This window comes from Ambystoma mexicanum, chromosome 3q (genome assembly GCF_040938575.1).
Source record: "Ambystoma mexicanum isolate Mex_15411 chromosome 3q, UKY_AmexF1_1, whole genome shotgun sequence".
NCBI lineage: Eukaryota > Metazoa > Chordata > Amphibia > Caudata > Ambystomatidae > Ambystoma > Ambystoma mexicanum.
This window is the reverse complement of record NC_090926.1, coordinates 1,236,096,357-1,236,117,131: the sequence shown is the minus strand read 5'-3', so window position 1 is coordinate 1,236,117,131 and position 20,775 is coordinate 1,236,096,357. Positions and strand designations below refer to the sequence as shown.

General features: G+C 46.7%; 1 protein-coding gene across 1 annotated transcript in view; it reads left to right on the top strand.

Annotated features, from left to right (window-relative positions):
- The window catches only part of FARSA (phenylalanyl-tRNA synthetase subunit alpha), a 130,069-nt gene that overhangs the window by 85,844 nt on the left and 23,450 nt on the right, over positions 1-20,775 (top strand). The window contains exon 10 of the mRNA XM_069604177.1: positions 20,333-20,501. Within this exon, the coding sequence (XP_069460278.1) occupies positions 20,333-20,501 (169 nt within the window). The remainder of the gene's footprint in view (positions 1-20,332; positions 20,502-20,775) is intronic.

Sequence of the window (20,775 nt, the reverse complement as noted above, 5' to 3'; positions counted from 1 at the left end):
GTAATTCCCCTCCTAAAAAAGGGGGATTACATGGCAACATTGGACATGAAAGATGCCTATTTTCATATTTCCATGTTCCCTGCGCACAGAAAATACTTGCACTTCAAGGTGGACAGTCGACACTACCAGTTCAAGGTACTGCCCATCGGGATAGCTTCAGCTCCAAGGATATTCACCAAGGTACTGGCGGTGGCGGCAGAACACCTACGCAGGGGGGCAATCCCGGTGTACCCTTACCTGGATGACTGGCTCATCACGGGGGAGACCCCAGTAATTTGCAGAACAAACATTCAAAGGACAATCAACCTCCTCTACGAATTGGGCTTCTCAATAAACGAGAAAGTCAAGTCTGGTGCCAAGCACCTCCAAACAGTTCCTAGGAGCTATCCTAGACACTCGAGGGGTTGACCTTTCCTTCCGAAGAAAGAATTCGGAATATACTGCTGCAAATTCCGCAATATCAGTCCGGTCGACAGATAACGGTACGCAAAGCAATGCGGTTGCTGGGCATGATGGCGTCATGCATTTACCTGGTCCCCCACGCGCGCCTGCGTCCCATGCAGGAATGGTTGGCGAAACAGTGGTCTCAGGCAAGTGGTCAGTGGGACGATCTAGGGGTTGTTTCGCCAACACTGGTACAAAGCCTAAACTGGTGGACAAGAGATCTGTCCAAGGGGAAGCCCTTTTACGATCCCGAGATACAGGAGGTAGTCAAAACCGATGCATGCCTGACAGGGTGGGGCGCTCACCATCTCGACCACACAGCTCAGGGACTCTGGTCTCACTCAGTGGCCAAGAATCAGATCAACCTGCTAGAGCTTCTGGCAGTATTCAGAGCGCTTCAAGCGTTCAAGCCCTACCTGCTAAATCTGTCAGTGCAAATCCGGACGGACAGCACTACAGCCATGTTTTACCTAAACAAGCAAGGAGGGACTTGTTCGCCAAATCTGTCCAAGCTTGCCCAGAAAATTTGGAAATGGGCATTCAGACGGAACATATTCCTGTCATCGCAACATGTTCCAGGGGATCTCAATTCTCTAGCGGATGGTCTAAGCAGAGACCCCCTCCCAGAAGAACACAAATGGTGTCTACACAGAGAAGTCGTAGAAGATATCTTCTCTCAGTGGGGATTCCCCACTGTAGACCTATTCGCTACAAGCGAAAACAGACAGTGCCCAGTATTTGCATCCAGGTTCCCCCAACCAGACTCCCAGGGGAACGCCCTGTGGATGAACTGGTCAGGAATGTTTGCGTACGCTTTTCCACCAACTCCTCTCATCAGGAAGGTGGTCAACAAGGTGAACAGAGTCGGTGACGCTCGTCCTGGTTGCTCCCATGTGGGCGAGACAACCGTGGTTCCCACACTTAGGCAGATTAGCCGTGTGCGAACCGATCGAACTTCCGGCCTGGTACAACCTACTGTCCCAGCACCAAGGTCAAACAGTGCATCCTCAACCCAACTCAATGAACCTGGCAGCATGGCTCCTGAGGTCATAGAGTTCGGACATCTCAATTTACCACAGAGGTGTATGGACAGCCTAAAAGAATCTAGGAAACCAAACACGAGGCACTGCTACTTTGACAAATGGAAGAGATTCGTTATCTGGTGCCAGAATAAACAATTTATTGCACTCCTTCCACTATGTTACATACTTGCTCCACCTGCTGGATGCAGGACTGGTTTTTAACTCACTGAAGGTACACCTGGCAGCTCTGTCGGCATACACCACTTCCCATAACAAAGTGTTGTGGTGGAAAGTACCAGTAGTTAAAGCCTTCATGGAAGGAGAAAAGAGACTTCACCCTCCTATTTCAAACCCACCGGGATGGGACCTTAACGTGGTGCTATCTAAGCTCATGGGGCCCCCCATTCAAGCAGTCTCAAACACCTGACTTACAAAACGGCCTTCTTGGTAGCAATTACATCTATAAGAAGAGTCAGTGAAATTCAGGCTCTGTCAGTGCAAGATCCCTTCTTTACTGTCCATAAAGATAAACTGGTTTTACGCACACACCCTAGGTTCTCACCTAAGTTTATTTCAAAATTCCACGTGAACCAGTCCATCGAGCTTCCGGCTTTCTTCCCAGACCCACAAAGCTCGGCTGAGGTGAAACTACACACACTATATGTGCGTAGGGCGGTCCTCTACTATGTAAACAAGACCAGACCGCTAAGGAAAACAGATCAGCTGTTTGTCTCCGTAGCTACAGGCAGAGAGGGGGATCGCGTCTAATGGTGCCATCTCGAAGTGGATTATTAACTGTATCCAGCTGTGTTACTCACTTTCTGAAAAAACTCTGCCTTTCACGCCTAGGGCCCACTCTACAAGAGGCATTGGGGCCACTCTGGCTTTCATTGCAAATGTACCCCTTGACACCATTTGCAAAGCAGCTACTTGGAGCTCTATTCACACTTTTACTCAGCACTACTGCATTGACACCCATTCCAAGACAGATACCCAAGTGGGACAGGCGGTTCTAAGACATTTATTTGCTCATGACCCTTCTCACATCCCACTTCCTTCAGGTACTGCTCGCTAATCTATGCACAGCATGTGATCTAAGCAGATTCCACAAGCCTCAGAGGGGATACATTACTCACCGTAATCGTATTTCTGATGCTTGTATCTGCTTAGATTCACATGCGACCCACCCTTCCTCCCCTCCGAGAGAAGGCGCATGGATGCTTTTAGTCTTACCCTTCTTTATATCTGCTTGGATCATCTGTACTCCCGCGTCTCCTCATGCTACCTCATGACCGAAAAAATAAAATCTGAGGGTCCTACACGCGTGAGGGATCATGGGTACAGTGGACGTCACGCTAGGGATAGTAATACTGGCACGCCCTGTGTCGACGCCCCTTTTCGAGTTTCAAAAAACCAACTGTAATACTACGCAGCTTCCATTAGATGTCGGCCTATGCGCAGCATGTGAATCTAAGCAGATACAAGCATCAGAAATAGGATTACGGTGAGTAATGTATCCCATATGCTTTTCAGAATAGTGCAACACACATTCAAAGTAAGAACTTTTGTAACTGCTCACCCTCAGTCATCAAGCAACTTCTTTTACAAGTAACATTTGCACACTTGTTGTTCTTTTCAAGGCAGAACCCTTTTCTTATCCAGTCCTTATTCTATAGCATGAGTTCATTCTGATGCAATAGAGGGACCATAGTGGTCTAGGTGCCAGCTGTAGGCAGGGTGAGCTAGGGTTCAGTTGCAGGCAAAGTCAGAGTTCCAGAGGAAGACCGTTTAAAAAAAAGTAACTATTTCACTTTAAGGTTAGTATTGTTTTTCATTTTTATTGTTCATTTGTAACACACACCAACACACCCACCCACCCACACACACGCAAAAAGGTAAGGGGTGAGGGCAGAGGGGACGATCCTACTAGGCTTTGTACATTCGGATTGTGCATGTATTTATAACGCGCTTAATACCCAAGGTTGATTTTTGAGCGTGGATCCGGGATTCAAACCACTGTTGCTCAGCGTGTTCTTGCTTCCAAGACACTTGTGTTGCCACTGAGCTATCCTCTGAGAAGACGCCCTAGGAGGATTTCGCAGTGGGCTTGGTTGAACTGGATGAGTGGCCTTCCAATCACAGAAAACACCCCAAAGATATACAGAAATTACATAGGCTTTAAGTGGGTAAAATGCCACAGCCAACACAGTACTTCAGCACAGAAGATTTGCTGCAGGAAGACTTTAGGATCTGCAGCCAAAAACCCAGTCAGTGGATTCCTTTTGTCAAGAAGACAGAACACAGGACGTTGGAAGGACTTTTGCAGTAGGGATCACAGGAGAAGGCTCCAGGCAAGAGTTTCCTTGCGGCAGGATGCAGCTCTCTGGATTTGGGGTTTTTTCAGGACACCCAGTCTTTCAGTTTGAACTGGATTCTCACAGTCAGTCTGGTAGACAAAGGGCTGCAGAGGTTTGGACTCCTCCCTCGCTTCCTGCCTTCACAGACACTCTGGAGCCTGGGCCGGGAAGCAACAGGATTCCCACTTAAGATAAAAATCACACAAAGGAATTTACCACCCTGGATGTCAGGCGAAGGAACAAGAAATGCTAAAACGTCAAAAGAAGACCGGGGTGGAGGTGGAAGGGGTGCAGGGGGTTGCATTTTGTTAGAATGGGGTGCCTTTACTGGGTCTTTGTAACACCGCGCGGTAAAGGTGCAGCAAATTAATGAAAATGTTCACTGCCACTAGCCATTAAAGGTAAGTGTTTCCTTTTTAAATTGAGAAGGGGGACTACTCAGTATCTCCCCAGCTGGTCTCACCTAATACAATGTAAAAAGAACCAAAGATCCTTTCTACCCTTGGGAACAGTAGTTCTCACAAAGTTAGCCAGAGAAAGTTAAGAGGGGAACCCCTAGGGCAACCCAGCAACAATAGGCACTTATTGCCAATACGTTGTCAAAGAGGAGAACTTTTAAAAGACATTATGGAGAGTTGCGTAAAAGACTGTGAGTGTGGAAAAAGGTTCCCGCTCACTGAGGTACAGGGGAAAAATAATCTACCAGTCCAGCAAAATGTTCTGGGGTTGACACTGGTAAGGATGATTTATCATTGATATGAAAATCTTACCTAACTCTTCTTTAAAAGAGCTCCCTCCTCATCTGCGTGGCACAGCCATACCAGCACTCTCACAGATTTGTCCCCACGTTCATGAAGTTTCTCTGTATATTTTGAATAATCATATTTCCCCAAATGCTCCCAGTCCACAACACATGCTTGCCTCAGTTCAATGTGCTTCTCACGCCCCCATTAGTTCCACCCCATTCATCAGGTCCTCAATCTCAGTTTCTTTGTCAGAAATGATGTGCGCCAAATCCCTGTGTGCACCCCCCGTCCCATTTTGCCAATCGCTTCACCCCTCCTCACCACTTTGAAGGATTCCCACAGGGTTCCCGCACTCGCCACACCCCCTGAGTGTAGCGCAAATAATTACTCCATTTTGTCACCCATATGGGCTGTGAGAAACCTGAAGGTGTCTCACCTGCCAATCCCCAGGGATCTGTCATCCAGGTGACCAGGACACAGCAATCGCTATTGGATCCAGTTCCTGGGAGTGTACTAGTGCGGGAGGATGGCCTGGATGGGGGGCTCTTCGGGAGTGGAAGTAGGACACCGAAGGGTGAGACGCAGTATCCCCTTCCTTACGACACCTTTTCCCCATCCTATCAGGTAGGATATCTAGTAATTCCCCCACTCCCCTTTTCTGACGCGAACACTTTCTCACGGGCAGTTCATCGTGAGCGACAATGGACTAACACCAGAGCAGTATACCTGACATGTCCCAACAGAAGGGTCAGGCAATTACTGATAACTACATCACGCTTCCGCACAGGGATAAAAGGCGGGGCACGAAAGCACAATCTGAGCAAGGCCAAATGCACAATGAAGCAGGTATTACAGGAAGTCAGTTGAAACCGAGGAGAAAGACGGCGAGACCAGAGAGGACGACGAGGAGGAGGGAGTTACTGTTGCCCTTTCAAGAAAGGATCGTGACTTTCAAGAAGCCTCAAGGAAAAGAAACATAAGACCAGGAATTAAAGCTGATGAATGGTGTAGCGTGTGGCAAAGGTACACGGGGCCCTCAAGGCGGGGAGAAGTGATAGCTACCGTGTACGGTCCTTGACTCCGACAGCAAAGCAATGTCAAGGAGTTGAGCACAGCTGGTGAGTTGGGAGAAACTGATAGCAGACCGGACTGTGCTATGCTCAAGGTTGCAAGCATCAACCTTGTATGAACAGAGAACTTGTGTGTGATTGAACTTTATGAAACCAAAATAGATACCAGATAGAGTGGTCCGGCGTCATGTGGGTGCTCACTCGAAGGTCTCAGTTTGGTAACCCCAGAGCGTGTAAATATTGGATGGTGAAATCAACGTGGTTTCGCAGCTGGTTAAGTTGAATCCTGTGCACATTCGAAATTCTTGGATTGCCTATGAACTGAAATTGGTCTGAGCTCGTAAGAGGGGGACTCATTGTTAAACAGGGGACCAGGGGTGAATAGTGAAACTCACTCGCAAAGATATTGGTGTGGCAAACGTGAACCCGACTGAGGGAAGCTAATTGTGAAAGAATGATCTGAGCTCAGCTGAGGGGAATCGTGGGTGAAGAGTAAATCGCCCGACTTGAATATTTGGAAAGGAACTTTTTCTTTGTTTCTGGTATATCATGGCCTTTGAAGCAAGAGACTTAGAACGAAAGGGACTTGGTCACAGAAGGCTCTGATGTTATTAAAAGGAACTGTGACCTTGTGCCAAAGAAGCCCAAGAGTGTGCTGTGCTCGAGTGACCCACCTTGTCCAGTGCTAAAAACATGGCGAAGGGAGGCCAACGGCAATAGTTTCTTTTTAGTATAGGCCCTTTTTATTGGGCCAGACTCCACTAGGACTGTATGTGATGGTCATAGCTTGGTCCCATCTTGGATTTAGGTTTAGATGGGTGTTTTTCACACCCCTGATAAAGTTCATTAAACACCCTTGAACTGTGATCCCTTGTGTATGTCTTACTTTGATACCATGCCTTTCTTATAGCTCTGAACGAATCATCGAGCAGTGCTACTGCTCTCAGTTGCACATGTGGCCTACCTTAGTTCCCTGCCATGTTCCTGCCAAAGGTGCATGGTTCGAGAGTACTCTAGATTTGTATTCAGCTATAACAAATTTGCCTAGTGATTCGGCACCCGTAAGCATGTAATCAATGCGTGTCTTAACCTTGTGTGGGCTAGAATAATAGTCCCTATCCTGTCCCCATGCAACCGCCTCCAAATGTCTGCTAACCCCAAGTCATTCTAAAGATGCCCAATGTCTTCGCCGGGGGTGCCGGCCTGCTATGTTTGCTATCTGATCTATCCACCCTAGGGTTCAGTGCACAATTGAAATCCCCCCCTAAATCCCTCCTATATCCACAAAGCCCCACCCCCCGATACGATGGATGCAATCTGCGGTATAAGGACTTGAAAAAGGTGGTGGCATCATGATTTGGGGCATATGTATATATTATGCAGATCTCCCGTTGTTCCAAAAACCTGTGCACAATTGTCATCCTGCCCTTGTTAACTTGAATTCAAGCAACTTAAAGGGTACGGAAGGGACCACCCATATAAGTGTGCTTCTAGCAAATGCCCTATAGGTGGGCCCATATATATGCCCCCCTCCCACATCTTGAGCACAGCCTGCCTAGCCTCCTTGTGATGTCTCTCGCACGAGAGCTGTGTGTATTCCCTTGCCTCTCATGTGTATGCATCCTATTTCGGTTGTTAAAACTGTTGAGCCCCCTGACGTTCCAAGAAACAATCGTAATTTCCTCCATCCCAGTACTGCAATTTCCAGCCATTTCCGCGTCCCACTCGCCCCACTGCAGACCCTAAGCTTCCCCAGGCAAAAATCCCACCAAAACCAGCATCCAGTTAACTTGTGGGCCCTAAACCCCATAGCAAAGTGGGTCCCCTCCATACCCAACTTAAAATACCCCTTGGGCATACAGGCGCATTCCATTGGAGCCCCATGCAGGGAAACTGAGACTTGCAGCATGCATTTAAAACAAACCCCAAACTTAACCCAACCCCCAAACGTCCCTGACAACCACCCAACCATAGCCATCTCATTCAGGTGCAGCCACTTCTTAGACAAAGCCAGGTTCCTTTGAGCTAGGATGCCGCTCATGTGCATGAGTACTAGAGTCTAACACTCGAAGAAGAAAGAAAGAGAAAGGTTAGGGATATAGAGGTGCACCGTGAACGGCAGAGCTGCTCACACTGTAGCCACCAGGGTAGACCAGTCCCTTTACTGGTTTCCTCATGTAGGGACCCTGCTTCTCTCCCGCCATAATACAAACTCCATGACGCCTCCTGCTTGTGTTCTAATGGGAGACCTGGCCATCAGTCAGTTCTCCGCATCTGGCCGTCCGGGGAGTAGGGCAATGGCCACTGTATCCATCCAAACCTGCGCCCCATATGTGTGAGAAGAAGTGAGAAGTTCCATTGTGAATAACCTTTACTCTTGCCGGGTAAATCAGCATATAGTTCAATCCAGCATGCCGGTGCCATTCCTTTGTCGGGCCGAATGCTGCCTTCAGCCCCTTTTTAGAGGGTAGTCTGGGTACATGGGTACACCGCTATCTTCGCCAATCCCCCTCTTAATGACACCACCTTGTCTGGAGAATGCAAGGGTAGTTACCCTATCCCTATAATTTTAAATCCTCACAATCACTGGTCTCGGGAGGGGGTGGGAGGGTGGGTGGCGATTGAGTGGGTGCTCCAGGCGTGGGCCTCCTGGTTACGGACCGATGGGCTCGCTCCACCATAAAGCCCTGCAACAAGGCGCCAGGCCCTACTTCCTGCAGCAGCATATTGCTGCGTTTATTGTATGGTCATTCTCCTCCCCCTCTGCCCGCTTCAGGAAGGCCCCGTAGACGGCTGTTTCACCGGGCCCATCCCTCTGCGTCTTCCGCCTTATTTCCCAGTATCCCCAGGCAGGGGCAGCAGGAACTGAGTGCGCCGCCTGGGCCTCACACTGCCATTATTGAGTTCTGGCCAGACCTGCCGCACTGCAGAGTCCCCAGCCACTAAATTGCATCCACATTGCCCCTCCAGCACCAGGGCACACATGCACTGAGTTCACACAAGCAGTCTTTGACAGTTGTTGGCCAGGTGTTGGAGACTGAGCGAGAGGCCTCTGATGGGTGCTCAGAAGTGCCCTCAGGTACACCCCGCTCCAAGCCACTACAGGCCGCAGGGTCTCTGACAACCTTTTCCAAAGACATCAAAGTACAACTGTCCAGGGAAGCAGAGAACAAGGGTGTAAACTGCCTGGGTTTCTTGCTGATTTCATGAATGTATGGGCCAGACCCAGAGCATTAGAGTGCCTCCCCAGCACCAGGGCATACTGTGACAAGACCACTCGGGCACCTGGGGTCCCCCAGCTCAATACATCTGCCCAATCCACGTGGCTTGTGGGAGAGGGACCGCCAGCCTGCAAGTGACACTGCCCAGGCCAGTCCTCCCATGCACCCACCTTTCCGGCATACTTTCCCGGCTTTGTTTCTAGATCTACAAATTCTCAGCTGCTCGTGTTGGTATGAAGCACATTGAGGGGAACAGCCACTAGTCCACCATACCCGGAGCGCTCCTAGGCACCCTTCCTCTTAACCTCCAATGTTCTTGCCGTGCGCTCTCATGTGTAAGGTGTGCCTGCTAGGGTTGCGGCTTGCATCAAGCACACACCTGTTGGCGTGACAGCGCCGTTCCGAGGCTCCTGCTGGTACCACAGCAGCTCTCTCCACCCTCAGCTGTCATCTTGGTGGCCTCCACTGATGAGCAGACGTCCTCTCGTTCTGCACCTTGCCTGCTGACACTGCACCCGCCACTCCCCACTTGGAGTCCCTTTCCGTCGTATCAGGCTGCGAGCACCATGCTGAATTTCTCACGCTCTGGAGACAAGCAGCTCTTGTTGATGGCGTCCCAACCTCCACACTTCGCACTGCAGCTCCTTGTCCAGAGTTTTAGATCTGCTAAAATTCTACTGGAAGGCATATATATTGACGGATCGTGCGAGAGCTCACAGGAGGTACTTCTCTACCGCATGGCTGCTGGCCACGCCCCCAGGGGGAGCTCGCTCTTTACCAAGTAATTGAAGCTCAAGCCAAGCTTTGAAGAGATCCACAGTTGGATTGATTGTTATGGGCAGTGGAGCAGGGTGGGTAGGGAGAAAGCAAGAGGCACAGGGGGGGTATGGGACTGTGGTTGAGTGCATAGGAGGATCGGAGGGAACGAGATGGTGAGTAAACTGACATCAAATCGGACAGGTACTGAGGAGCAAGACCATTGATTGCTTTGTAGACTAATAGGAACTTGAAAAGAGTGGTTGTTCATGGAGAGCCAACTACAAGGTTGTTGGTAGTTAGAAGGGAGGGGTTGGGGGAGATTTGGCTAGGTTGTAGTGAGGTTTTTCTGCAGTTATAGGTCACTATCAGAGGACACGAAGATTGCCTTGGGTGAGGGAGCAAAAGAGGAAAGGTTGATGTCAGATGGGGGTAGAGGGCTCAGTGCTTAGGGTCCTATTGATCAGGAGCCCTACACTGCTGCTCTTCCCAATATTTCTGGGAGAGTTCGGTGGTGGCGTGACCACAAGCATTTGTGGTGGGCAGCCCGCCCATACACCGACACCCCCAGCAGGAGGAAACTCCTGATCCGAGTCATGGCACCAGCGCTATCCAGCAGGCAGGAGTGGGACAATAAGGAGCGAGAGGCAGCGGAAACTAAGCCGCAGAGCTACAAAGAAAGCAAGAAAGAGTCCAACGTTCTACAGGTACCAATGCCCTTACCCCTGAATACAGAAGGTAATATGGGGAACAGGCATACTGGAAGGGCAAGAGGGACTCACTATATGTTAAACAAAACTCGGCCCAGCACTAATGTGGAAAGAAGTGGAAATAATTGGATAAACCCGAACTGTGCTAATGAGATCAGGAGAAACCGAGAAAATACTAAGGGGGAATGAAACAAAGTTGGAAACGTGTCACCCTGGGAAAAGGGAATATCCCGACGATAAGAAAGGGAGCATACTAGAGAAAGACACTTGGAGGGGGATAAAGACCTGTGAGCTCAGAAAGATCAGCCTCATACACGAAACAGCACCATGGGAAGAGGTGGATTATAATTGGATATTGAACAACCAAAATATTCGAGAGGAGAACAATATACAAGAGGGTCTCTAACACTTCAAGGGCGAAAGAAGGAACCTGAACAGAACTAAGACAATCTCTAAGAAGGAGGGAGCAGAAAATACCAGTCCCCTAAAATGACTGCAGAACTTAATCCAGAGGATAACCAGAGATTATTTACGAATGGTCTACTGATTGCAACCATGTGACAAAACACAGTAACCAGGAGAAGGGAGTCATTCTCCTGGCCTTAGTTGGTTATACTAGTGGTAGGGTCAGATAGGTTTGATTTGAATGGTGGGCGGACTTCTTTTGTACATTCCCACTGAATGACAAGCACCTTAGTCAAATAGGTAGGGAACACATGGGGGGAAACTAGAGCCTTATTATAGTTTAAATAAACTATATAGTGATGATGTCTTTACAGTGCGGGCTTCCAACTTGTGATCGTCCACATATGGTGTCAGTGGTGGGATGTTAGCCAACTGCTAAAAGTTGGGGACCTGTATTATTCATTAGATAAGCCCTGAAGCCAAAGCCCCTACAGTAGCTACAGCTGAGTCTACATAATTTGATTTACATAGTACTGAGGTGGTAGTAATACTGCCTGGCGACAGACAACTAATCTCTACTGATTGACCTTAACCGCCCCTAAAAAAAAATTATATATATATAAAAAAAATATATATATTTTTTTTAAGGATATTCAAATGGCATCCAAGTCCGTCTTGGCATGAAAATGAGCTAGAGATTATGGCAGAGGTCATTGATCCAGATTTCAATGGAGACATCAAAGTCCTCCTACATAACCATGGGAATAACCCAGAGATAGATAGAGAGAGATAAATATATATATATATATATCTCTATCTATCTTCAGAAAACCTTATTCCCGATACCACAGGATAGAACAGACACAGAGTGGGGGATAACAGGGTTTTGAGAGGCAGAGCTTTCCTGAGTAGAGACAAGGGAGCAGAGGTCATGAAGTAGAGGTCTCTCCCTTAACCGACCTAGCCTTTGCTAAAAGGAAGGATCCCATTCTAACCAAGGCCTTTTTAGTAAGGTCCTTACTGAAGAGAAGGAATGAAATCAAGCTAGTCCTTTTTTTACATAAAAAAAAAAAATCTTTATCGAGGTGTCATAACCACTCAGAAAACTATTCGCCTACAACTACGTGGAACTAGCCGTTTACGCTATATACGTCCTAACTTGCACACTACCATTTGGCAGCTGGACACCAGGGAATAGGAAAAACTCAAAGCCAGATAGTTCCCAGATTTTATTGGCCAGGAGTCTTTGTTATCAAGAACTTCGTTCTAATTGGTTAAATCTGTCAAACAGCAACCACTCCTTTTCCACATGCCCTATTGCAGCCATTATCCATCATTAAAATCTGTTTCAAGGATTGTGATGGACATAGTAGAGCCCTTAGGAACATCCAAGCTTGGGAATCGCTACATCCCAGTAATTGTAGATTACACTATCTATCCAGAAGCCTTTCCCCCCTTCTGTAATAATACAACATAACAAATACAGAAGCACCTATTACCATTTTTCTTGAGGGTAGGATTTCCAAAAGAGATCCTTACCATTTAGGGTACCACCTTCGTCACGTCCTTTGCGGTCAACGAAATGCTCAATATTAAGACATTACAAACCTTGGTACATCATCCCCAGGAAAACAGTCTCCTAGCATTTCAATCAAACCCTTAAAGAAATACGGAGAAAATGGGTTGAGGCCGACAGAAGAAATTGGGATGTGATGATACCCTGGCCCTTGTTCACAGTTAGAAACCCTTCAACCCCAAGCTTACCTGAAGTATTCCTCATAACTACTCTATGGGAGTGAACCTCGGGATGTTCTAGAAATGCTAAGGGAAACTTGGAAAGAACGGGAAGCGGCTATTTTACCGATTTCACAGACTGCACAGATATGAAAAGCCCATATGGCAACAGTATGAGAAATTGTGAACAAACACTTGGGGCAAGCACAAAAAACAGCAGGTCACATACAATGAACAGGCCACACCATGTACAGTCTCAGTGGGACAATCAGTCTTGGTTCTTCTAACTATTTAAAAAAACAAGATGATTTCCAAATGGTATGGTCCATATAAAATCTTGGGGAAAGAAAGGCCCTTTGAATTATCTGATCTCTCAAGTAGACAAGGGAAAACCTGAATTTATCACGTTAACCTATTAGAGTGGAGAGCAGACCCTAACCAAGATGGCAGCGTCACTATGGCCGTTCTCCTGGCTGACTTTCATAAAGAGAAGTTCCCTTGGATCTGTCAGCTGACCAAAAGGCCAGCCTTATTGACATACTGGATCAATTCCCTGAGGTAGTCCCAGACCAACCAGGCAGAGTGGTCCATTTCTTCCGTTTCATCAGAACCTCGGCGGGAAAGACCATCAATTTAAGACCCTATAGAATCTTTGAAGAAAATAAATGAACAAGAGAGGAAATGCTCCAGGTGGATATGATTGAGCCTTCTGATAGTCATTGGTCTTCCCCTATTGTCTTTGTTGCGAAACTGGAGGTTTTGCCTTGACTAGACAAGGTTGCATTCAATGTCAGTGTTCAATAATTATCCCATGCCGAGATTAGACAATCTCATTGAAAAGTTGGGCTCTACCAAATGCATCTCCACATTAGATCTAACAAAGGGGTATTGGCTGGTCCCATTAAACCCATTTGATAGAGGGGAAAAAACACGTTCTCCACAGAACAAGGATTATTCCACTTTAAAGTGATACCCTTTTGGTTGCATGAGTCTTTAGACATTTTTCAGAGGCTAATGGATAAACTATTAATCTTATTCAAACTTCTGCAGGGCGTATCTGGACGATATTGTAATTCATAGTGATAGTTGGCCAGAACACGTCCATTTGTATGAGATCACTAGGGCCCTGAGAAAAGCTGGCCTCACAGCCAACCCTCGGAAGTGTAATCTTGCACCGTCTACTGTGAAATATCTAGGATTCTTCGCAAGGAATGCTCTAAAACAACCCCAAAACGAGAAAGTAAAGGGTGTGCAGCTAGCAACCGTTCCCAAGACCAAAAGCTATCTTTGTGCTTTCCTGGGGTTGACTGGAAATTTTGGGAGATTCAGTCCTAATTTTGCCACAGTTGCAGTCAACCTAACAGATAAGCTTAAGAATGCCCAACCAGAAAAGCTACTAGGGGACCAACGGTATCAAGCAAGCTTTGATGGTATGAAGAAAATCCTACGTACTGAACTCATCCTTAAGATGACAGATTTCTTTCAAGACTTCTTATTACTGACGCTTCTAAAGTGGGCTTAGGGGCCATGCTTTTACATCAACACGCCCCTGTTTATCATCCTGTACTAAATACGAGCTGGAAACTCTGCCCCAGAGAACAATCCTACTCTACAGTAGAACTGGAGGCTCTGGCTATATCATGGGCAGTCACGCACTTGAAATACTATTTGACAGACCAAAAATGTAGGTTAATTGTTAAGGAGAATTTTAATTTATGTGCTAATTTCCTCCCACTTTAGAGACCCCCAGCTCTTTTGCTGGACTTGAGACTTTTTTATTTTAACTCGTGAGTGAGTGGGACCTTTTTCTCACTCCCTCCTGTGTATTTCCCTGACTAGGCTTTTATGTTTTTAACTGTTTTTGGAGTCTGACAAACCCCATAGGCATCTGCTCTTTGTATAGTGACACGCAGCACCTTCAGTGCAGTGTCACTGTGAAATCCTTTGGCTTTCTCTTAAGGTTTAAATACCTTTTCTTGGGTGAACTACTGTTCCCAAGAATAGTAAGGTGAAATTGATCTTATCTTTTGCTTTGTAGGTCCAGCACACACCATCTTATCTGGAGTGCTGGGGGGGGGGGGGGTTACCTAGTAGCCCCTTATCCTTTCTCATGAAACATTTTTTGTTACCCTCACTACTTTAAATGGCTGGTGCCAGTGGTTTACTTTTTACTACCAGTCTTAATTTTTACCGCAGTTGGAATCCTCTGCTGCGGCACAGCACCCATGGGTGCCCATTTTGTCAAAATTGCCCTTGTCTTTTTTTGCATTTTCTGTTTGTGAGGTTTTTCTGGGCTTTTACTCTGTAAATTGAGACAGGTTTTAGCCATTTGTGTGTTTTTGCCTTTGGCGGGCTTCAGCCCTGAAGCCCACCCCTGGCTCCAGTGTCTTGAAGGACGGGAAGTGAGGGAGGGTCCTGGAGCTCCCCTGTCCGTTGTCCCTAGGTGTACCTGAACGAAACCAGTCCTGATTGGCCGGCTGGCCGTCCGAGAAGGACAGCCACCCTGCTGGGTGATTAAGCAAGGTTCTTGGGACTACATGCAGAGTCGACCACGAAGAAATCGTGAAGAGAAGCCCGCTGCAACCTCCTGGACTTCAAAGGGGCCAGTGAAGCCCTGCTGCTGTGCTCCCCTCCTTTTTCGCATGGACAGAGATCCTCCAGACAGAACAACTTCTCCTCTTGGGCTGGTGGGACCAACTAGCCTGTGATGAACTCCTCTTTGGCGCTACCCTGACTTGCTGTGCCTTTCCAGTGCTAAAGAAGCCAATGCCAGGGGTTGAGTGTCCATAACCAAATTCAACGTCTTCCGCAGAACGAATCCGGCCAAAAGCTCCAGGAACCTCCTAATGCTCTCCAGAAGCAGGAAATCTCTATCCAGAGTCCCCTCACCAGAGTACAGGACCGTGGGAGCAAGGAAAGTCCAACCAGAGATATTCGTTCTGCATCAGTGCCTATTTGTGGGGCGTGGAAACCACGAAGAGCCCCTGAATCGAAGAGAACCTGTAGCTGCTGAAATCCTTTCCTAAGTACTGGCGCATGAGCCCGCCTGATGTCTTCCTCCTTGTCCCCACTACTGAGGCTCGGGAACAAGGGACTGCTTGGCTGTAGCAAGAGGAAATCCAGCTAGACCACTTTCTTCAAACCAGAGGTACTTTTGGGTACTTGTCGTGTTTTCACACTTGAGAATTGCATTGGCTTACCTTTTTCTGAGTTGATTCCAACTCCCTGTGCACTGGTTTAACTGGTGTTCCTTCAGTGATTTTCTTGAACGAGCTGAATTTGTGAAAGACTTTATCCAAGAAGTGCATCAGAACTATATACTTTGTCCAATTGACTTTGGCTGTCCTGGCTCCCTAAAGGCACCCTTCTAATCTATTGACTTTGCCATTGCTTGTCCTTTCATAGGTTGTAATTTGTTGAAATACTTTTACTTCTGGGAAAGATTTCATTAGAGGATTCTGTCAGGAAGAATTCTCATAGATGTGCTAATTCCCTTCACCTTAGAGACCCCAACAACGTTGCTGGATTTTGAGGACTTGATTTTATTTCCTGGAGAGTGTGAGCCTTTTCTTTCCCACTCTCATGTATTTTGAATGTGTTTTACTCTTGTGGTGTTTGATTATGGAGTTTCAGACAACTCCATAGGCATAATCTTTTCATTTGTGTCACACAGCACCCTCAGTGCAGTGACAAAGGGAAGCCTTTTAGGCTGTCCCGATGTTTAAATACCTTCTCTGGGATAAACTACTGTTTCCCAGAGAAAGTTAAGTGAATTTGACTTTACTAGTCTTTTCAAATTCCTAGACCCAGCCCACCCTATATTACAATATAGTGCTGGAGGGGTTACTTATTATCCCCTATTTCTAGAAATTCATGTAGCAGTCAAATGCTAGCCTTTTCTCTCAAAATGGCTGGTGGCAGCGGTTTTACAACCAACTACCCTGATTTTTCCCGACCGCTAACACCGGTAGCGTTAAATCATGGGAGCTATGTTTTTCAAGATGGCGTCTGAGCCCTCTTTCTTTAAACAGGTCCCGGTCTTGTCCTTCGAGAGTTTGTCTCTGCGCGGCAAACCAGGTTTGGTCCCTTTGTTCCTACGCCTTAGGCAGGCTTCAGGACTGAAGACCCCCTCTGACGCCCGAGTGTCTGGGATTGGCAGGAAGTGAGGGAGGTGCCCGCAGCTCCCTGTGCTTAGTCTCCTAGGAGACCCAAATGCACTCTGGCGTGATTGGCTGGCTGACTGTCTGGCAAGGACAGCCACCCTGCTGGATGAGTGGCAGCTAGGCTGGAATGAATGGGAGGAAACTGGATAAAAGGTGAGTCTCTTGGCTTGGAAGGCAGTCGAACACTGGAACGAAAGAACCAAAGATGAGCTGGAAGAGGATGGCTGCTGCAACTCCTGGACCGTTGGCATGCCCGGTGAAGCCCTGCTGCAGGTCCGAATCGGCAAGTTCATCTCGACAGAGAAGCCCTTCAAGGACGACTTCTCCCTTTGAGTTGGTGGGACCAATCAACTCATAAGCCACCTGGATACCATTTTGGGAGCTGGTTGTATTTTCCTCAGAGTGCTGCAGGAAACCAAATAACCAGGGAGAGGGACACCAGTTTGTGTGCTTGTCTACAGCCACTGGAATTGAAGATAAGCCTTTGCCAGCTTTTTGACCACAATGCAGTGCAGGAGTCCCCCAACGTCCTCCCTCTTGTCCCCACAACTGAGGATCAGGAACAGTGAGATCTGCAGGAACTGCCAGGAACAGTCGTCTTCAGCTGCATCTTTTTCTTCATTGCAAGGTACTGTGAAAACCCGACCGAGAGCACTTGCCGCTCACTGCTAAAGTACTTGAAACTTTGGCAACTTGCAGGCCTAGTCGGCTTGTGACCCAAAATATGAATGTTTCTTTTACAAACTACTTCTGAGAACATTTGGCAAAGGCTTTTCCGTTTAACTACCAGAACAGCCTATCCTGTACAAAACTTTAGCCCATTGACTTTGGCCTAACTTATTGCTTTGAATTGACTCCTCTGGTGAACTCCAACTATTTGCACTGTTTATGAATAACTGTAATCTTCTCTTGATTAACCTATGCCTTTTTGCTCCTACTTCAAAGTAGTTTAAATGCCTCAGAACCTGATAGTGTGAAGTACTGAAGTATATTTTTGTGTGATATAGATTGCCTCCTTCTAGTGAATGTTTTATAACTGACAGTTCATACGTGTTTTACCAAGAAACCTTGAGTATAAGCGTCTATTTGAATACTTGTGATTTTAGGCCTCTGTGTAACATTATTACAGCTCACATTCACCACTTGAGATAAGCCTGGCTGCTCAGCGACGCTACCAAAACTATGTAGTACAGACTTATATTAAAGGTTGGTTTTGCTTACACCTGTAGTCCTAGTTGTGTGTAGTGGTCGCAAAGGGTATTGCATACAAACTTTGCCTAACATATTCAAACTGTCTTCCTGTTATAAGAAAGTATGTTCTAACCATTCTATTTCCTTAACCCTTCCTTCCTGCAACCAAGCGTCTAAAAAGTGTATTGTTTATAATAAATGCAATACTTTCCTTGTTATTGAAGTCATTTCAGGGTGTAGGAGAAATGTATTAGCAGGTCCAAAGAGTATCCACCAACTTTGTATAGCTCTACAGCTCACATTTACCCCTCTTGAGATGGGCCTGGCTGCTCACACTACCAACTTGTGCAGTAAAGACCTATACCAAAAGGTGGGTTACCTTATACCAAGCAGATATGTCTTGTGTAGTCTCACACAGTGTGACTGCACCAATTCTTACCTAACGATAATAACTGACCACTCCCTGTTAAAATGGATTAGCATGCAAAAAGACACTGATCCCTGAGTAAATGAGCTGGTTCTTGGATCTTCAACCCTTCTGTTTATGATCAAACATCGGAAAGGTCAAGAACAAGGCAATTTATATTTTTTTGAGCCAGCTCCCTATTGGCAAAGAAGGAGAAGCCACAGAAATAAGGGCATGGGTATGTGACGAATTGAGGGTACGTGTCCCTTCTCCCCAAGGAAGAAGGGAGGGGGCCCCCACCTTGTGAGGTTAGGGAGGTGAACCCGCTCTGCTACCTCAACCTTCCTAGGGGTTGAGGCAAGTGGGGCCTCAACGGGAGAGACTTGCGTTCCTGTGACAAACTCCCTGACACCCTCCAAGTGATGGCTTATATGGACTTGTGTAATACATCAGCATATTATCAGTTTCATGTGATAATGATGTGTTTATGTAGTGCTTTACAGAGCACATATTTACATACAAACTGAAATTGGTACTCATTTATTGACCTCAGAAGGATGAAAGGCTGAATTGGCCTTGCTGGGATTCGAACCTGCAGATCACGCTCAATTGCAGCAGCGAGCGCTCAACCCGCTGAGCTATTTTACCGGTCTGTTTCATGAAGATAAACTGCAGCCACATTTTCCATGACAAGAAACTGAGGCTATCCCTTGAAATTAGTCTCCAATGGACTGTGCCGAGAATACTGAAAAGGAATGATATGGCAAGGACCAGAGAGAAAGGACGGAAGGCCGAGAGAGCAAGATGTTGAGAGAGCCAGGGGAAGACCTCTGCACATAGCGCAGAGGAAAGAGGCGGGCCATCGCAGAACACAGAGCAGCTCCGATGCAGATCGAGAAACGCTGGTGAACCAGCATGTGAAAGCGGAGGAAATCTGAACATGGTGGAACAGAGAGTAGAAACAATTGAATCGAGAAAACCCTGTGACAAGGCACAGCAACCAGGAGAAGGGAGTCGTTCTCTGGCCTTGGGTATATTGATGGTAGGATCAGATAGGTTAGATTTGGACGCTGGACAGGCTTGTTTTGGCCATTCACATTGACTGACGAGCACATTGGTTAGCAAAACACCCCATAGACATAGTGAAAGACAGGCCTTGTTTTACTTTAAATAAACTATATAGTGACAATGTCTTTACAGCGTCCTTCTCCTGATCCACCACACTTCATAATTTCCGTTGCCAACAGCCTCCTCGTCCTGATCTTCAACTCCCTCTAGAGGTCTATCCTCTCATTGCCTCTCTCCGTGTTTGTTGGTGCTTCCGATTCTCCTGACGCACAATATTCTTCGCTCTCCTATAAGTACTCCTGACTCGCTTCCTCTCCTTGCTGCATCCCTCTCATTCGACTTATACCTTTTTAATGAGATTTCCTGAAGCTCTGACATGTACCATGGCTCCAGAAAGCTGAATTTTGCTTCCGATCTTCCTCTTGCAAAATGTATTTTCATGGTTTACAGCTGGTGCCTTGTAACACTTCCGACCAGTATTTTGCTCCCTTCCCTTCTCCATGTCCTCGATAATGGATAAAAGTGTATGACCTCCAGAAAGACACTTTGTTGTTTTGAGGAAGATTGATTGGTGCAGCACCTACAGTGATGCACTAACCTGGCAGATCTAAAAAATATGTAATAGTGTCTTGGTGAAGCCTCCCAGGGAGGTCCTTTCAGAATTCACATTTTAATTTTGGTTGTTTATAATGCCCTTAATACCCAAATGTTTCTAAGCGTGGACTTGGGGATCGAACCTGTGTTGCTTTGCGTCATCTTGTTTCCAAAGCGAGCGCGTTCATCTGAGCTATCCTCCCGAGAGTTTGCTTTTGAATTGTCCTGGGGCATTTTAATCATTTGGGATATTTTTGATTCATATTTAACCACATGGGTAAGCTATTGCTAATAAGTGAGCGCATTTATGAATTCATTTGTGTGGCCAATTCAGGTAGCACATGTCTACCTTCCCAAGTATATTACACTTGTAGGCAAAATGTACCCCTTCACGTGTGCAAGATATATAAATTGTCTTTTTTTTACCTTGCCTCTTTCTCTCTAGGAACACTTCACTCCTGTGAAATATTTTTCCATTGACCGAGTATTCAGGAATGAGTCACTGGATGCCACACATCTGGCAGAGTTTCACCAAATTGAGGGTGTGGTGGCAGACTATGGGATGACGCTTGGTAACCTCATGGGTGTACTGAAAGAGTTCTTCCACAAGTTAGGTAATTTACCTTCTCTATCCACTCTTTACCTGTCTTTGCTTGTCTCATGTACTGTGCATACAGTACATGGCTCATTGTGCTGGTGACTGTCCAGAAGGCACAGGGTATGTCCTCTTGTGAGGAACTCCAAAGAGCCGCAGAGAGTCATTACAAGTAACATTTACAAAAAGCCCAATATCAGAAGGGTTGCTAGTCCATGCACACGATCTGAGGATTGGAGTTTTTGGAAACATGTCAAACAATCCACAGGTTATTTTACCTGCAGAGAACCCTG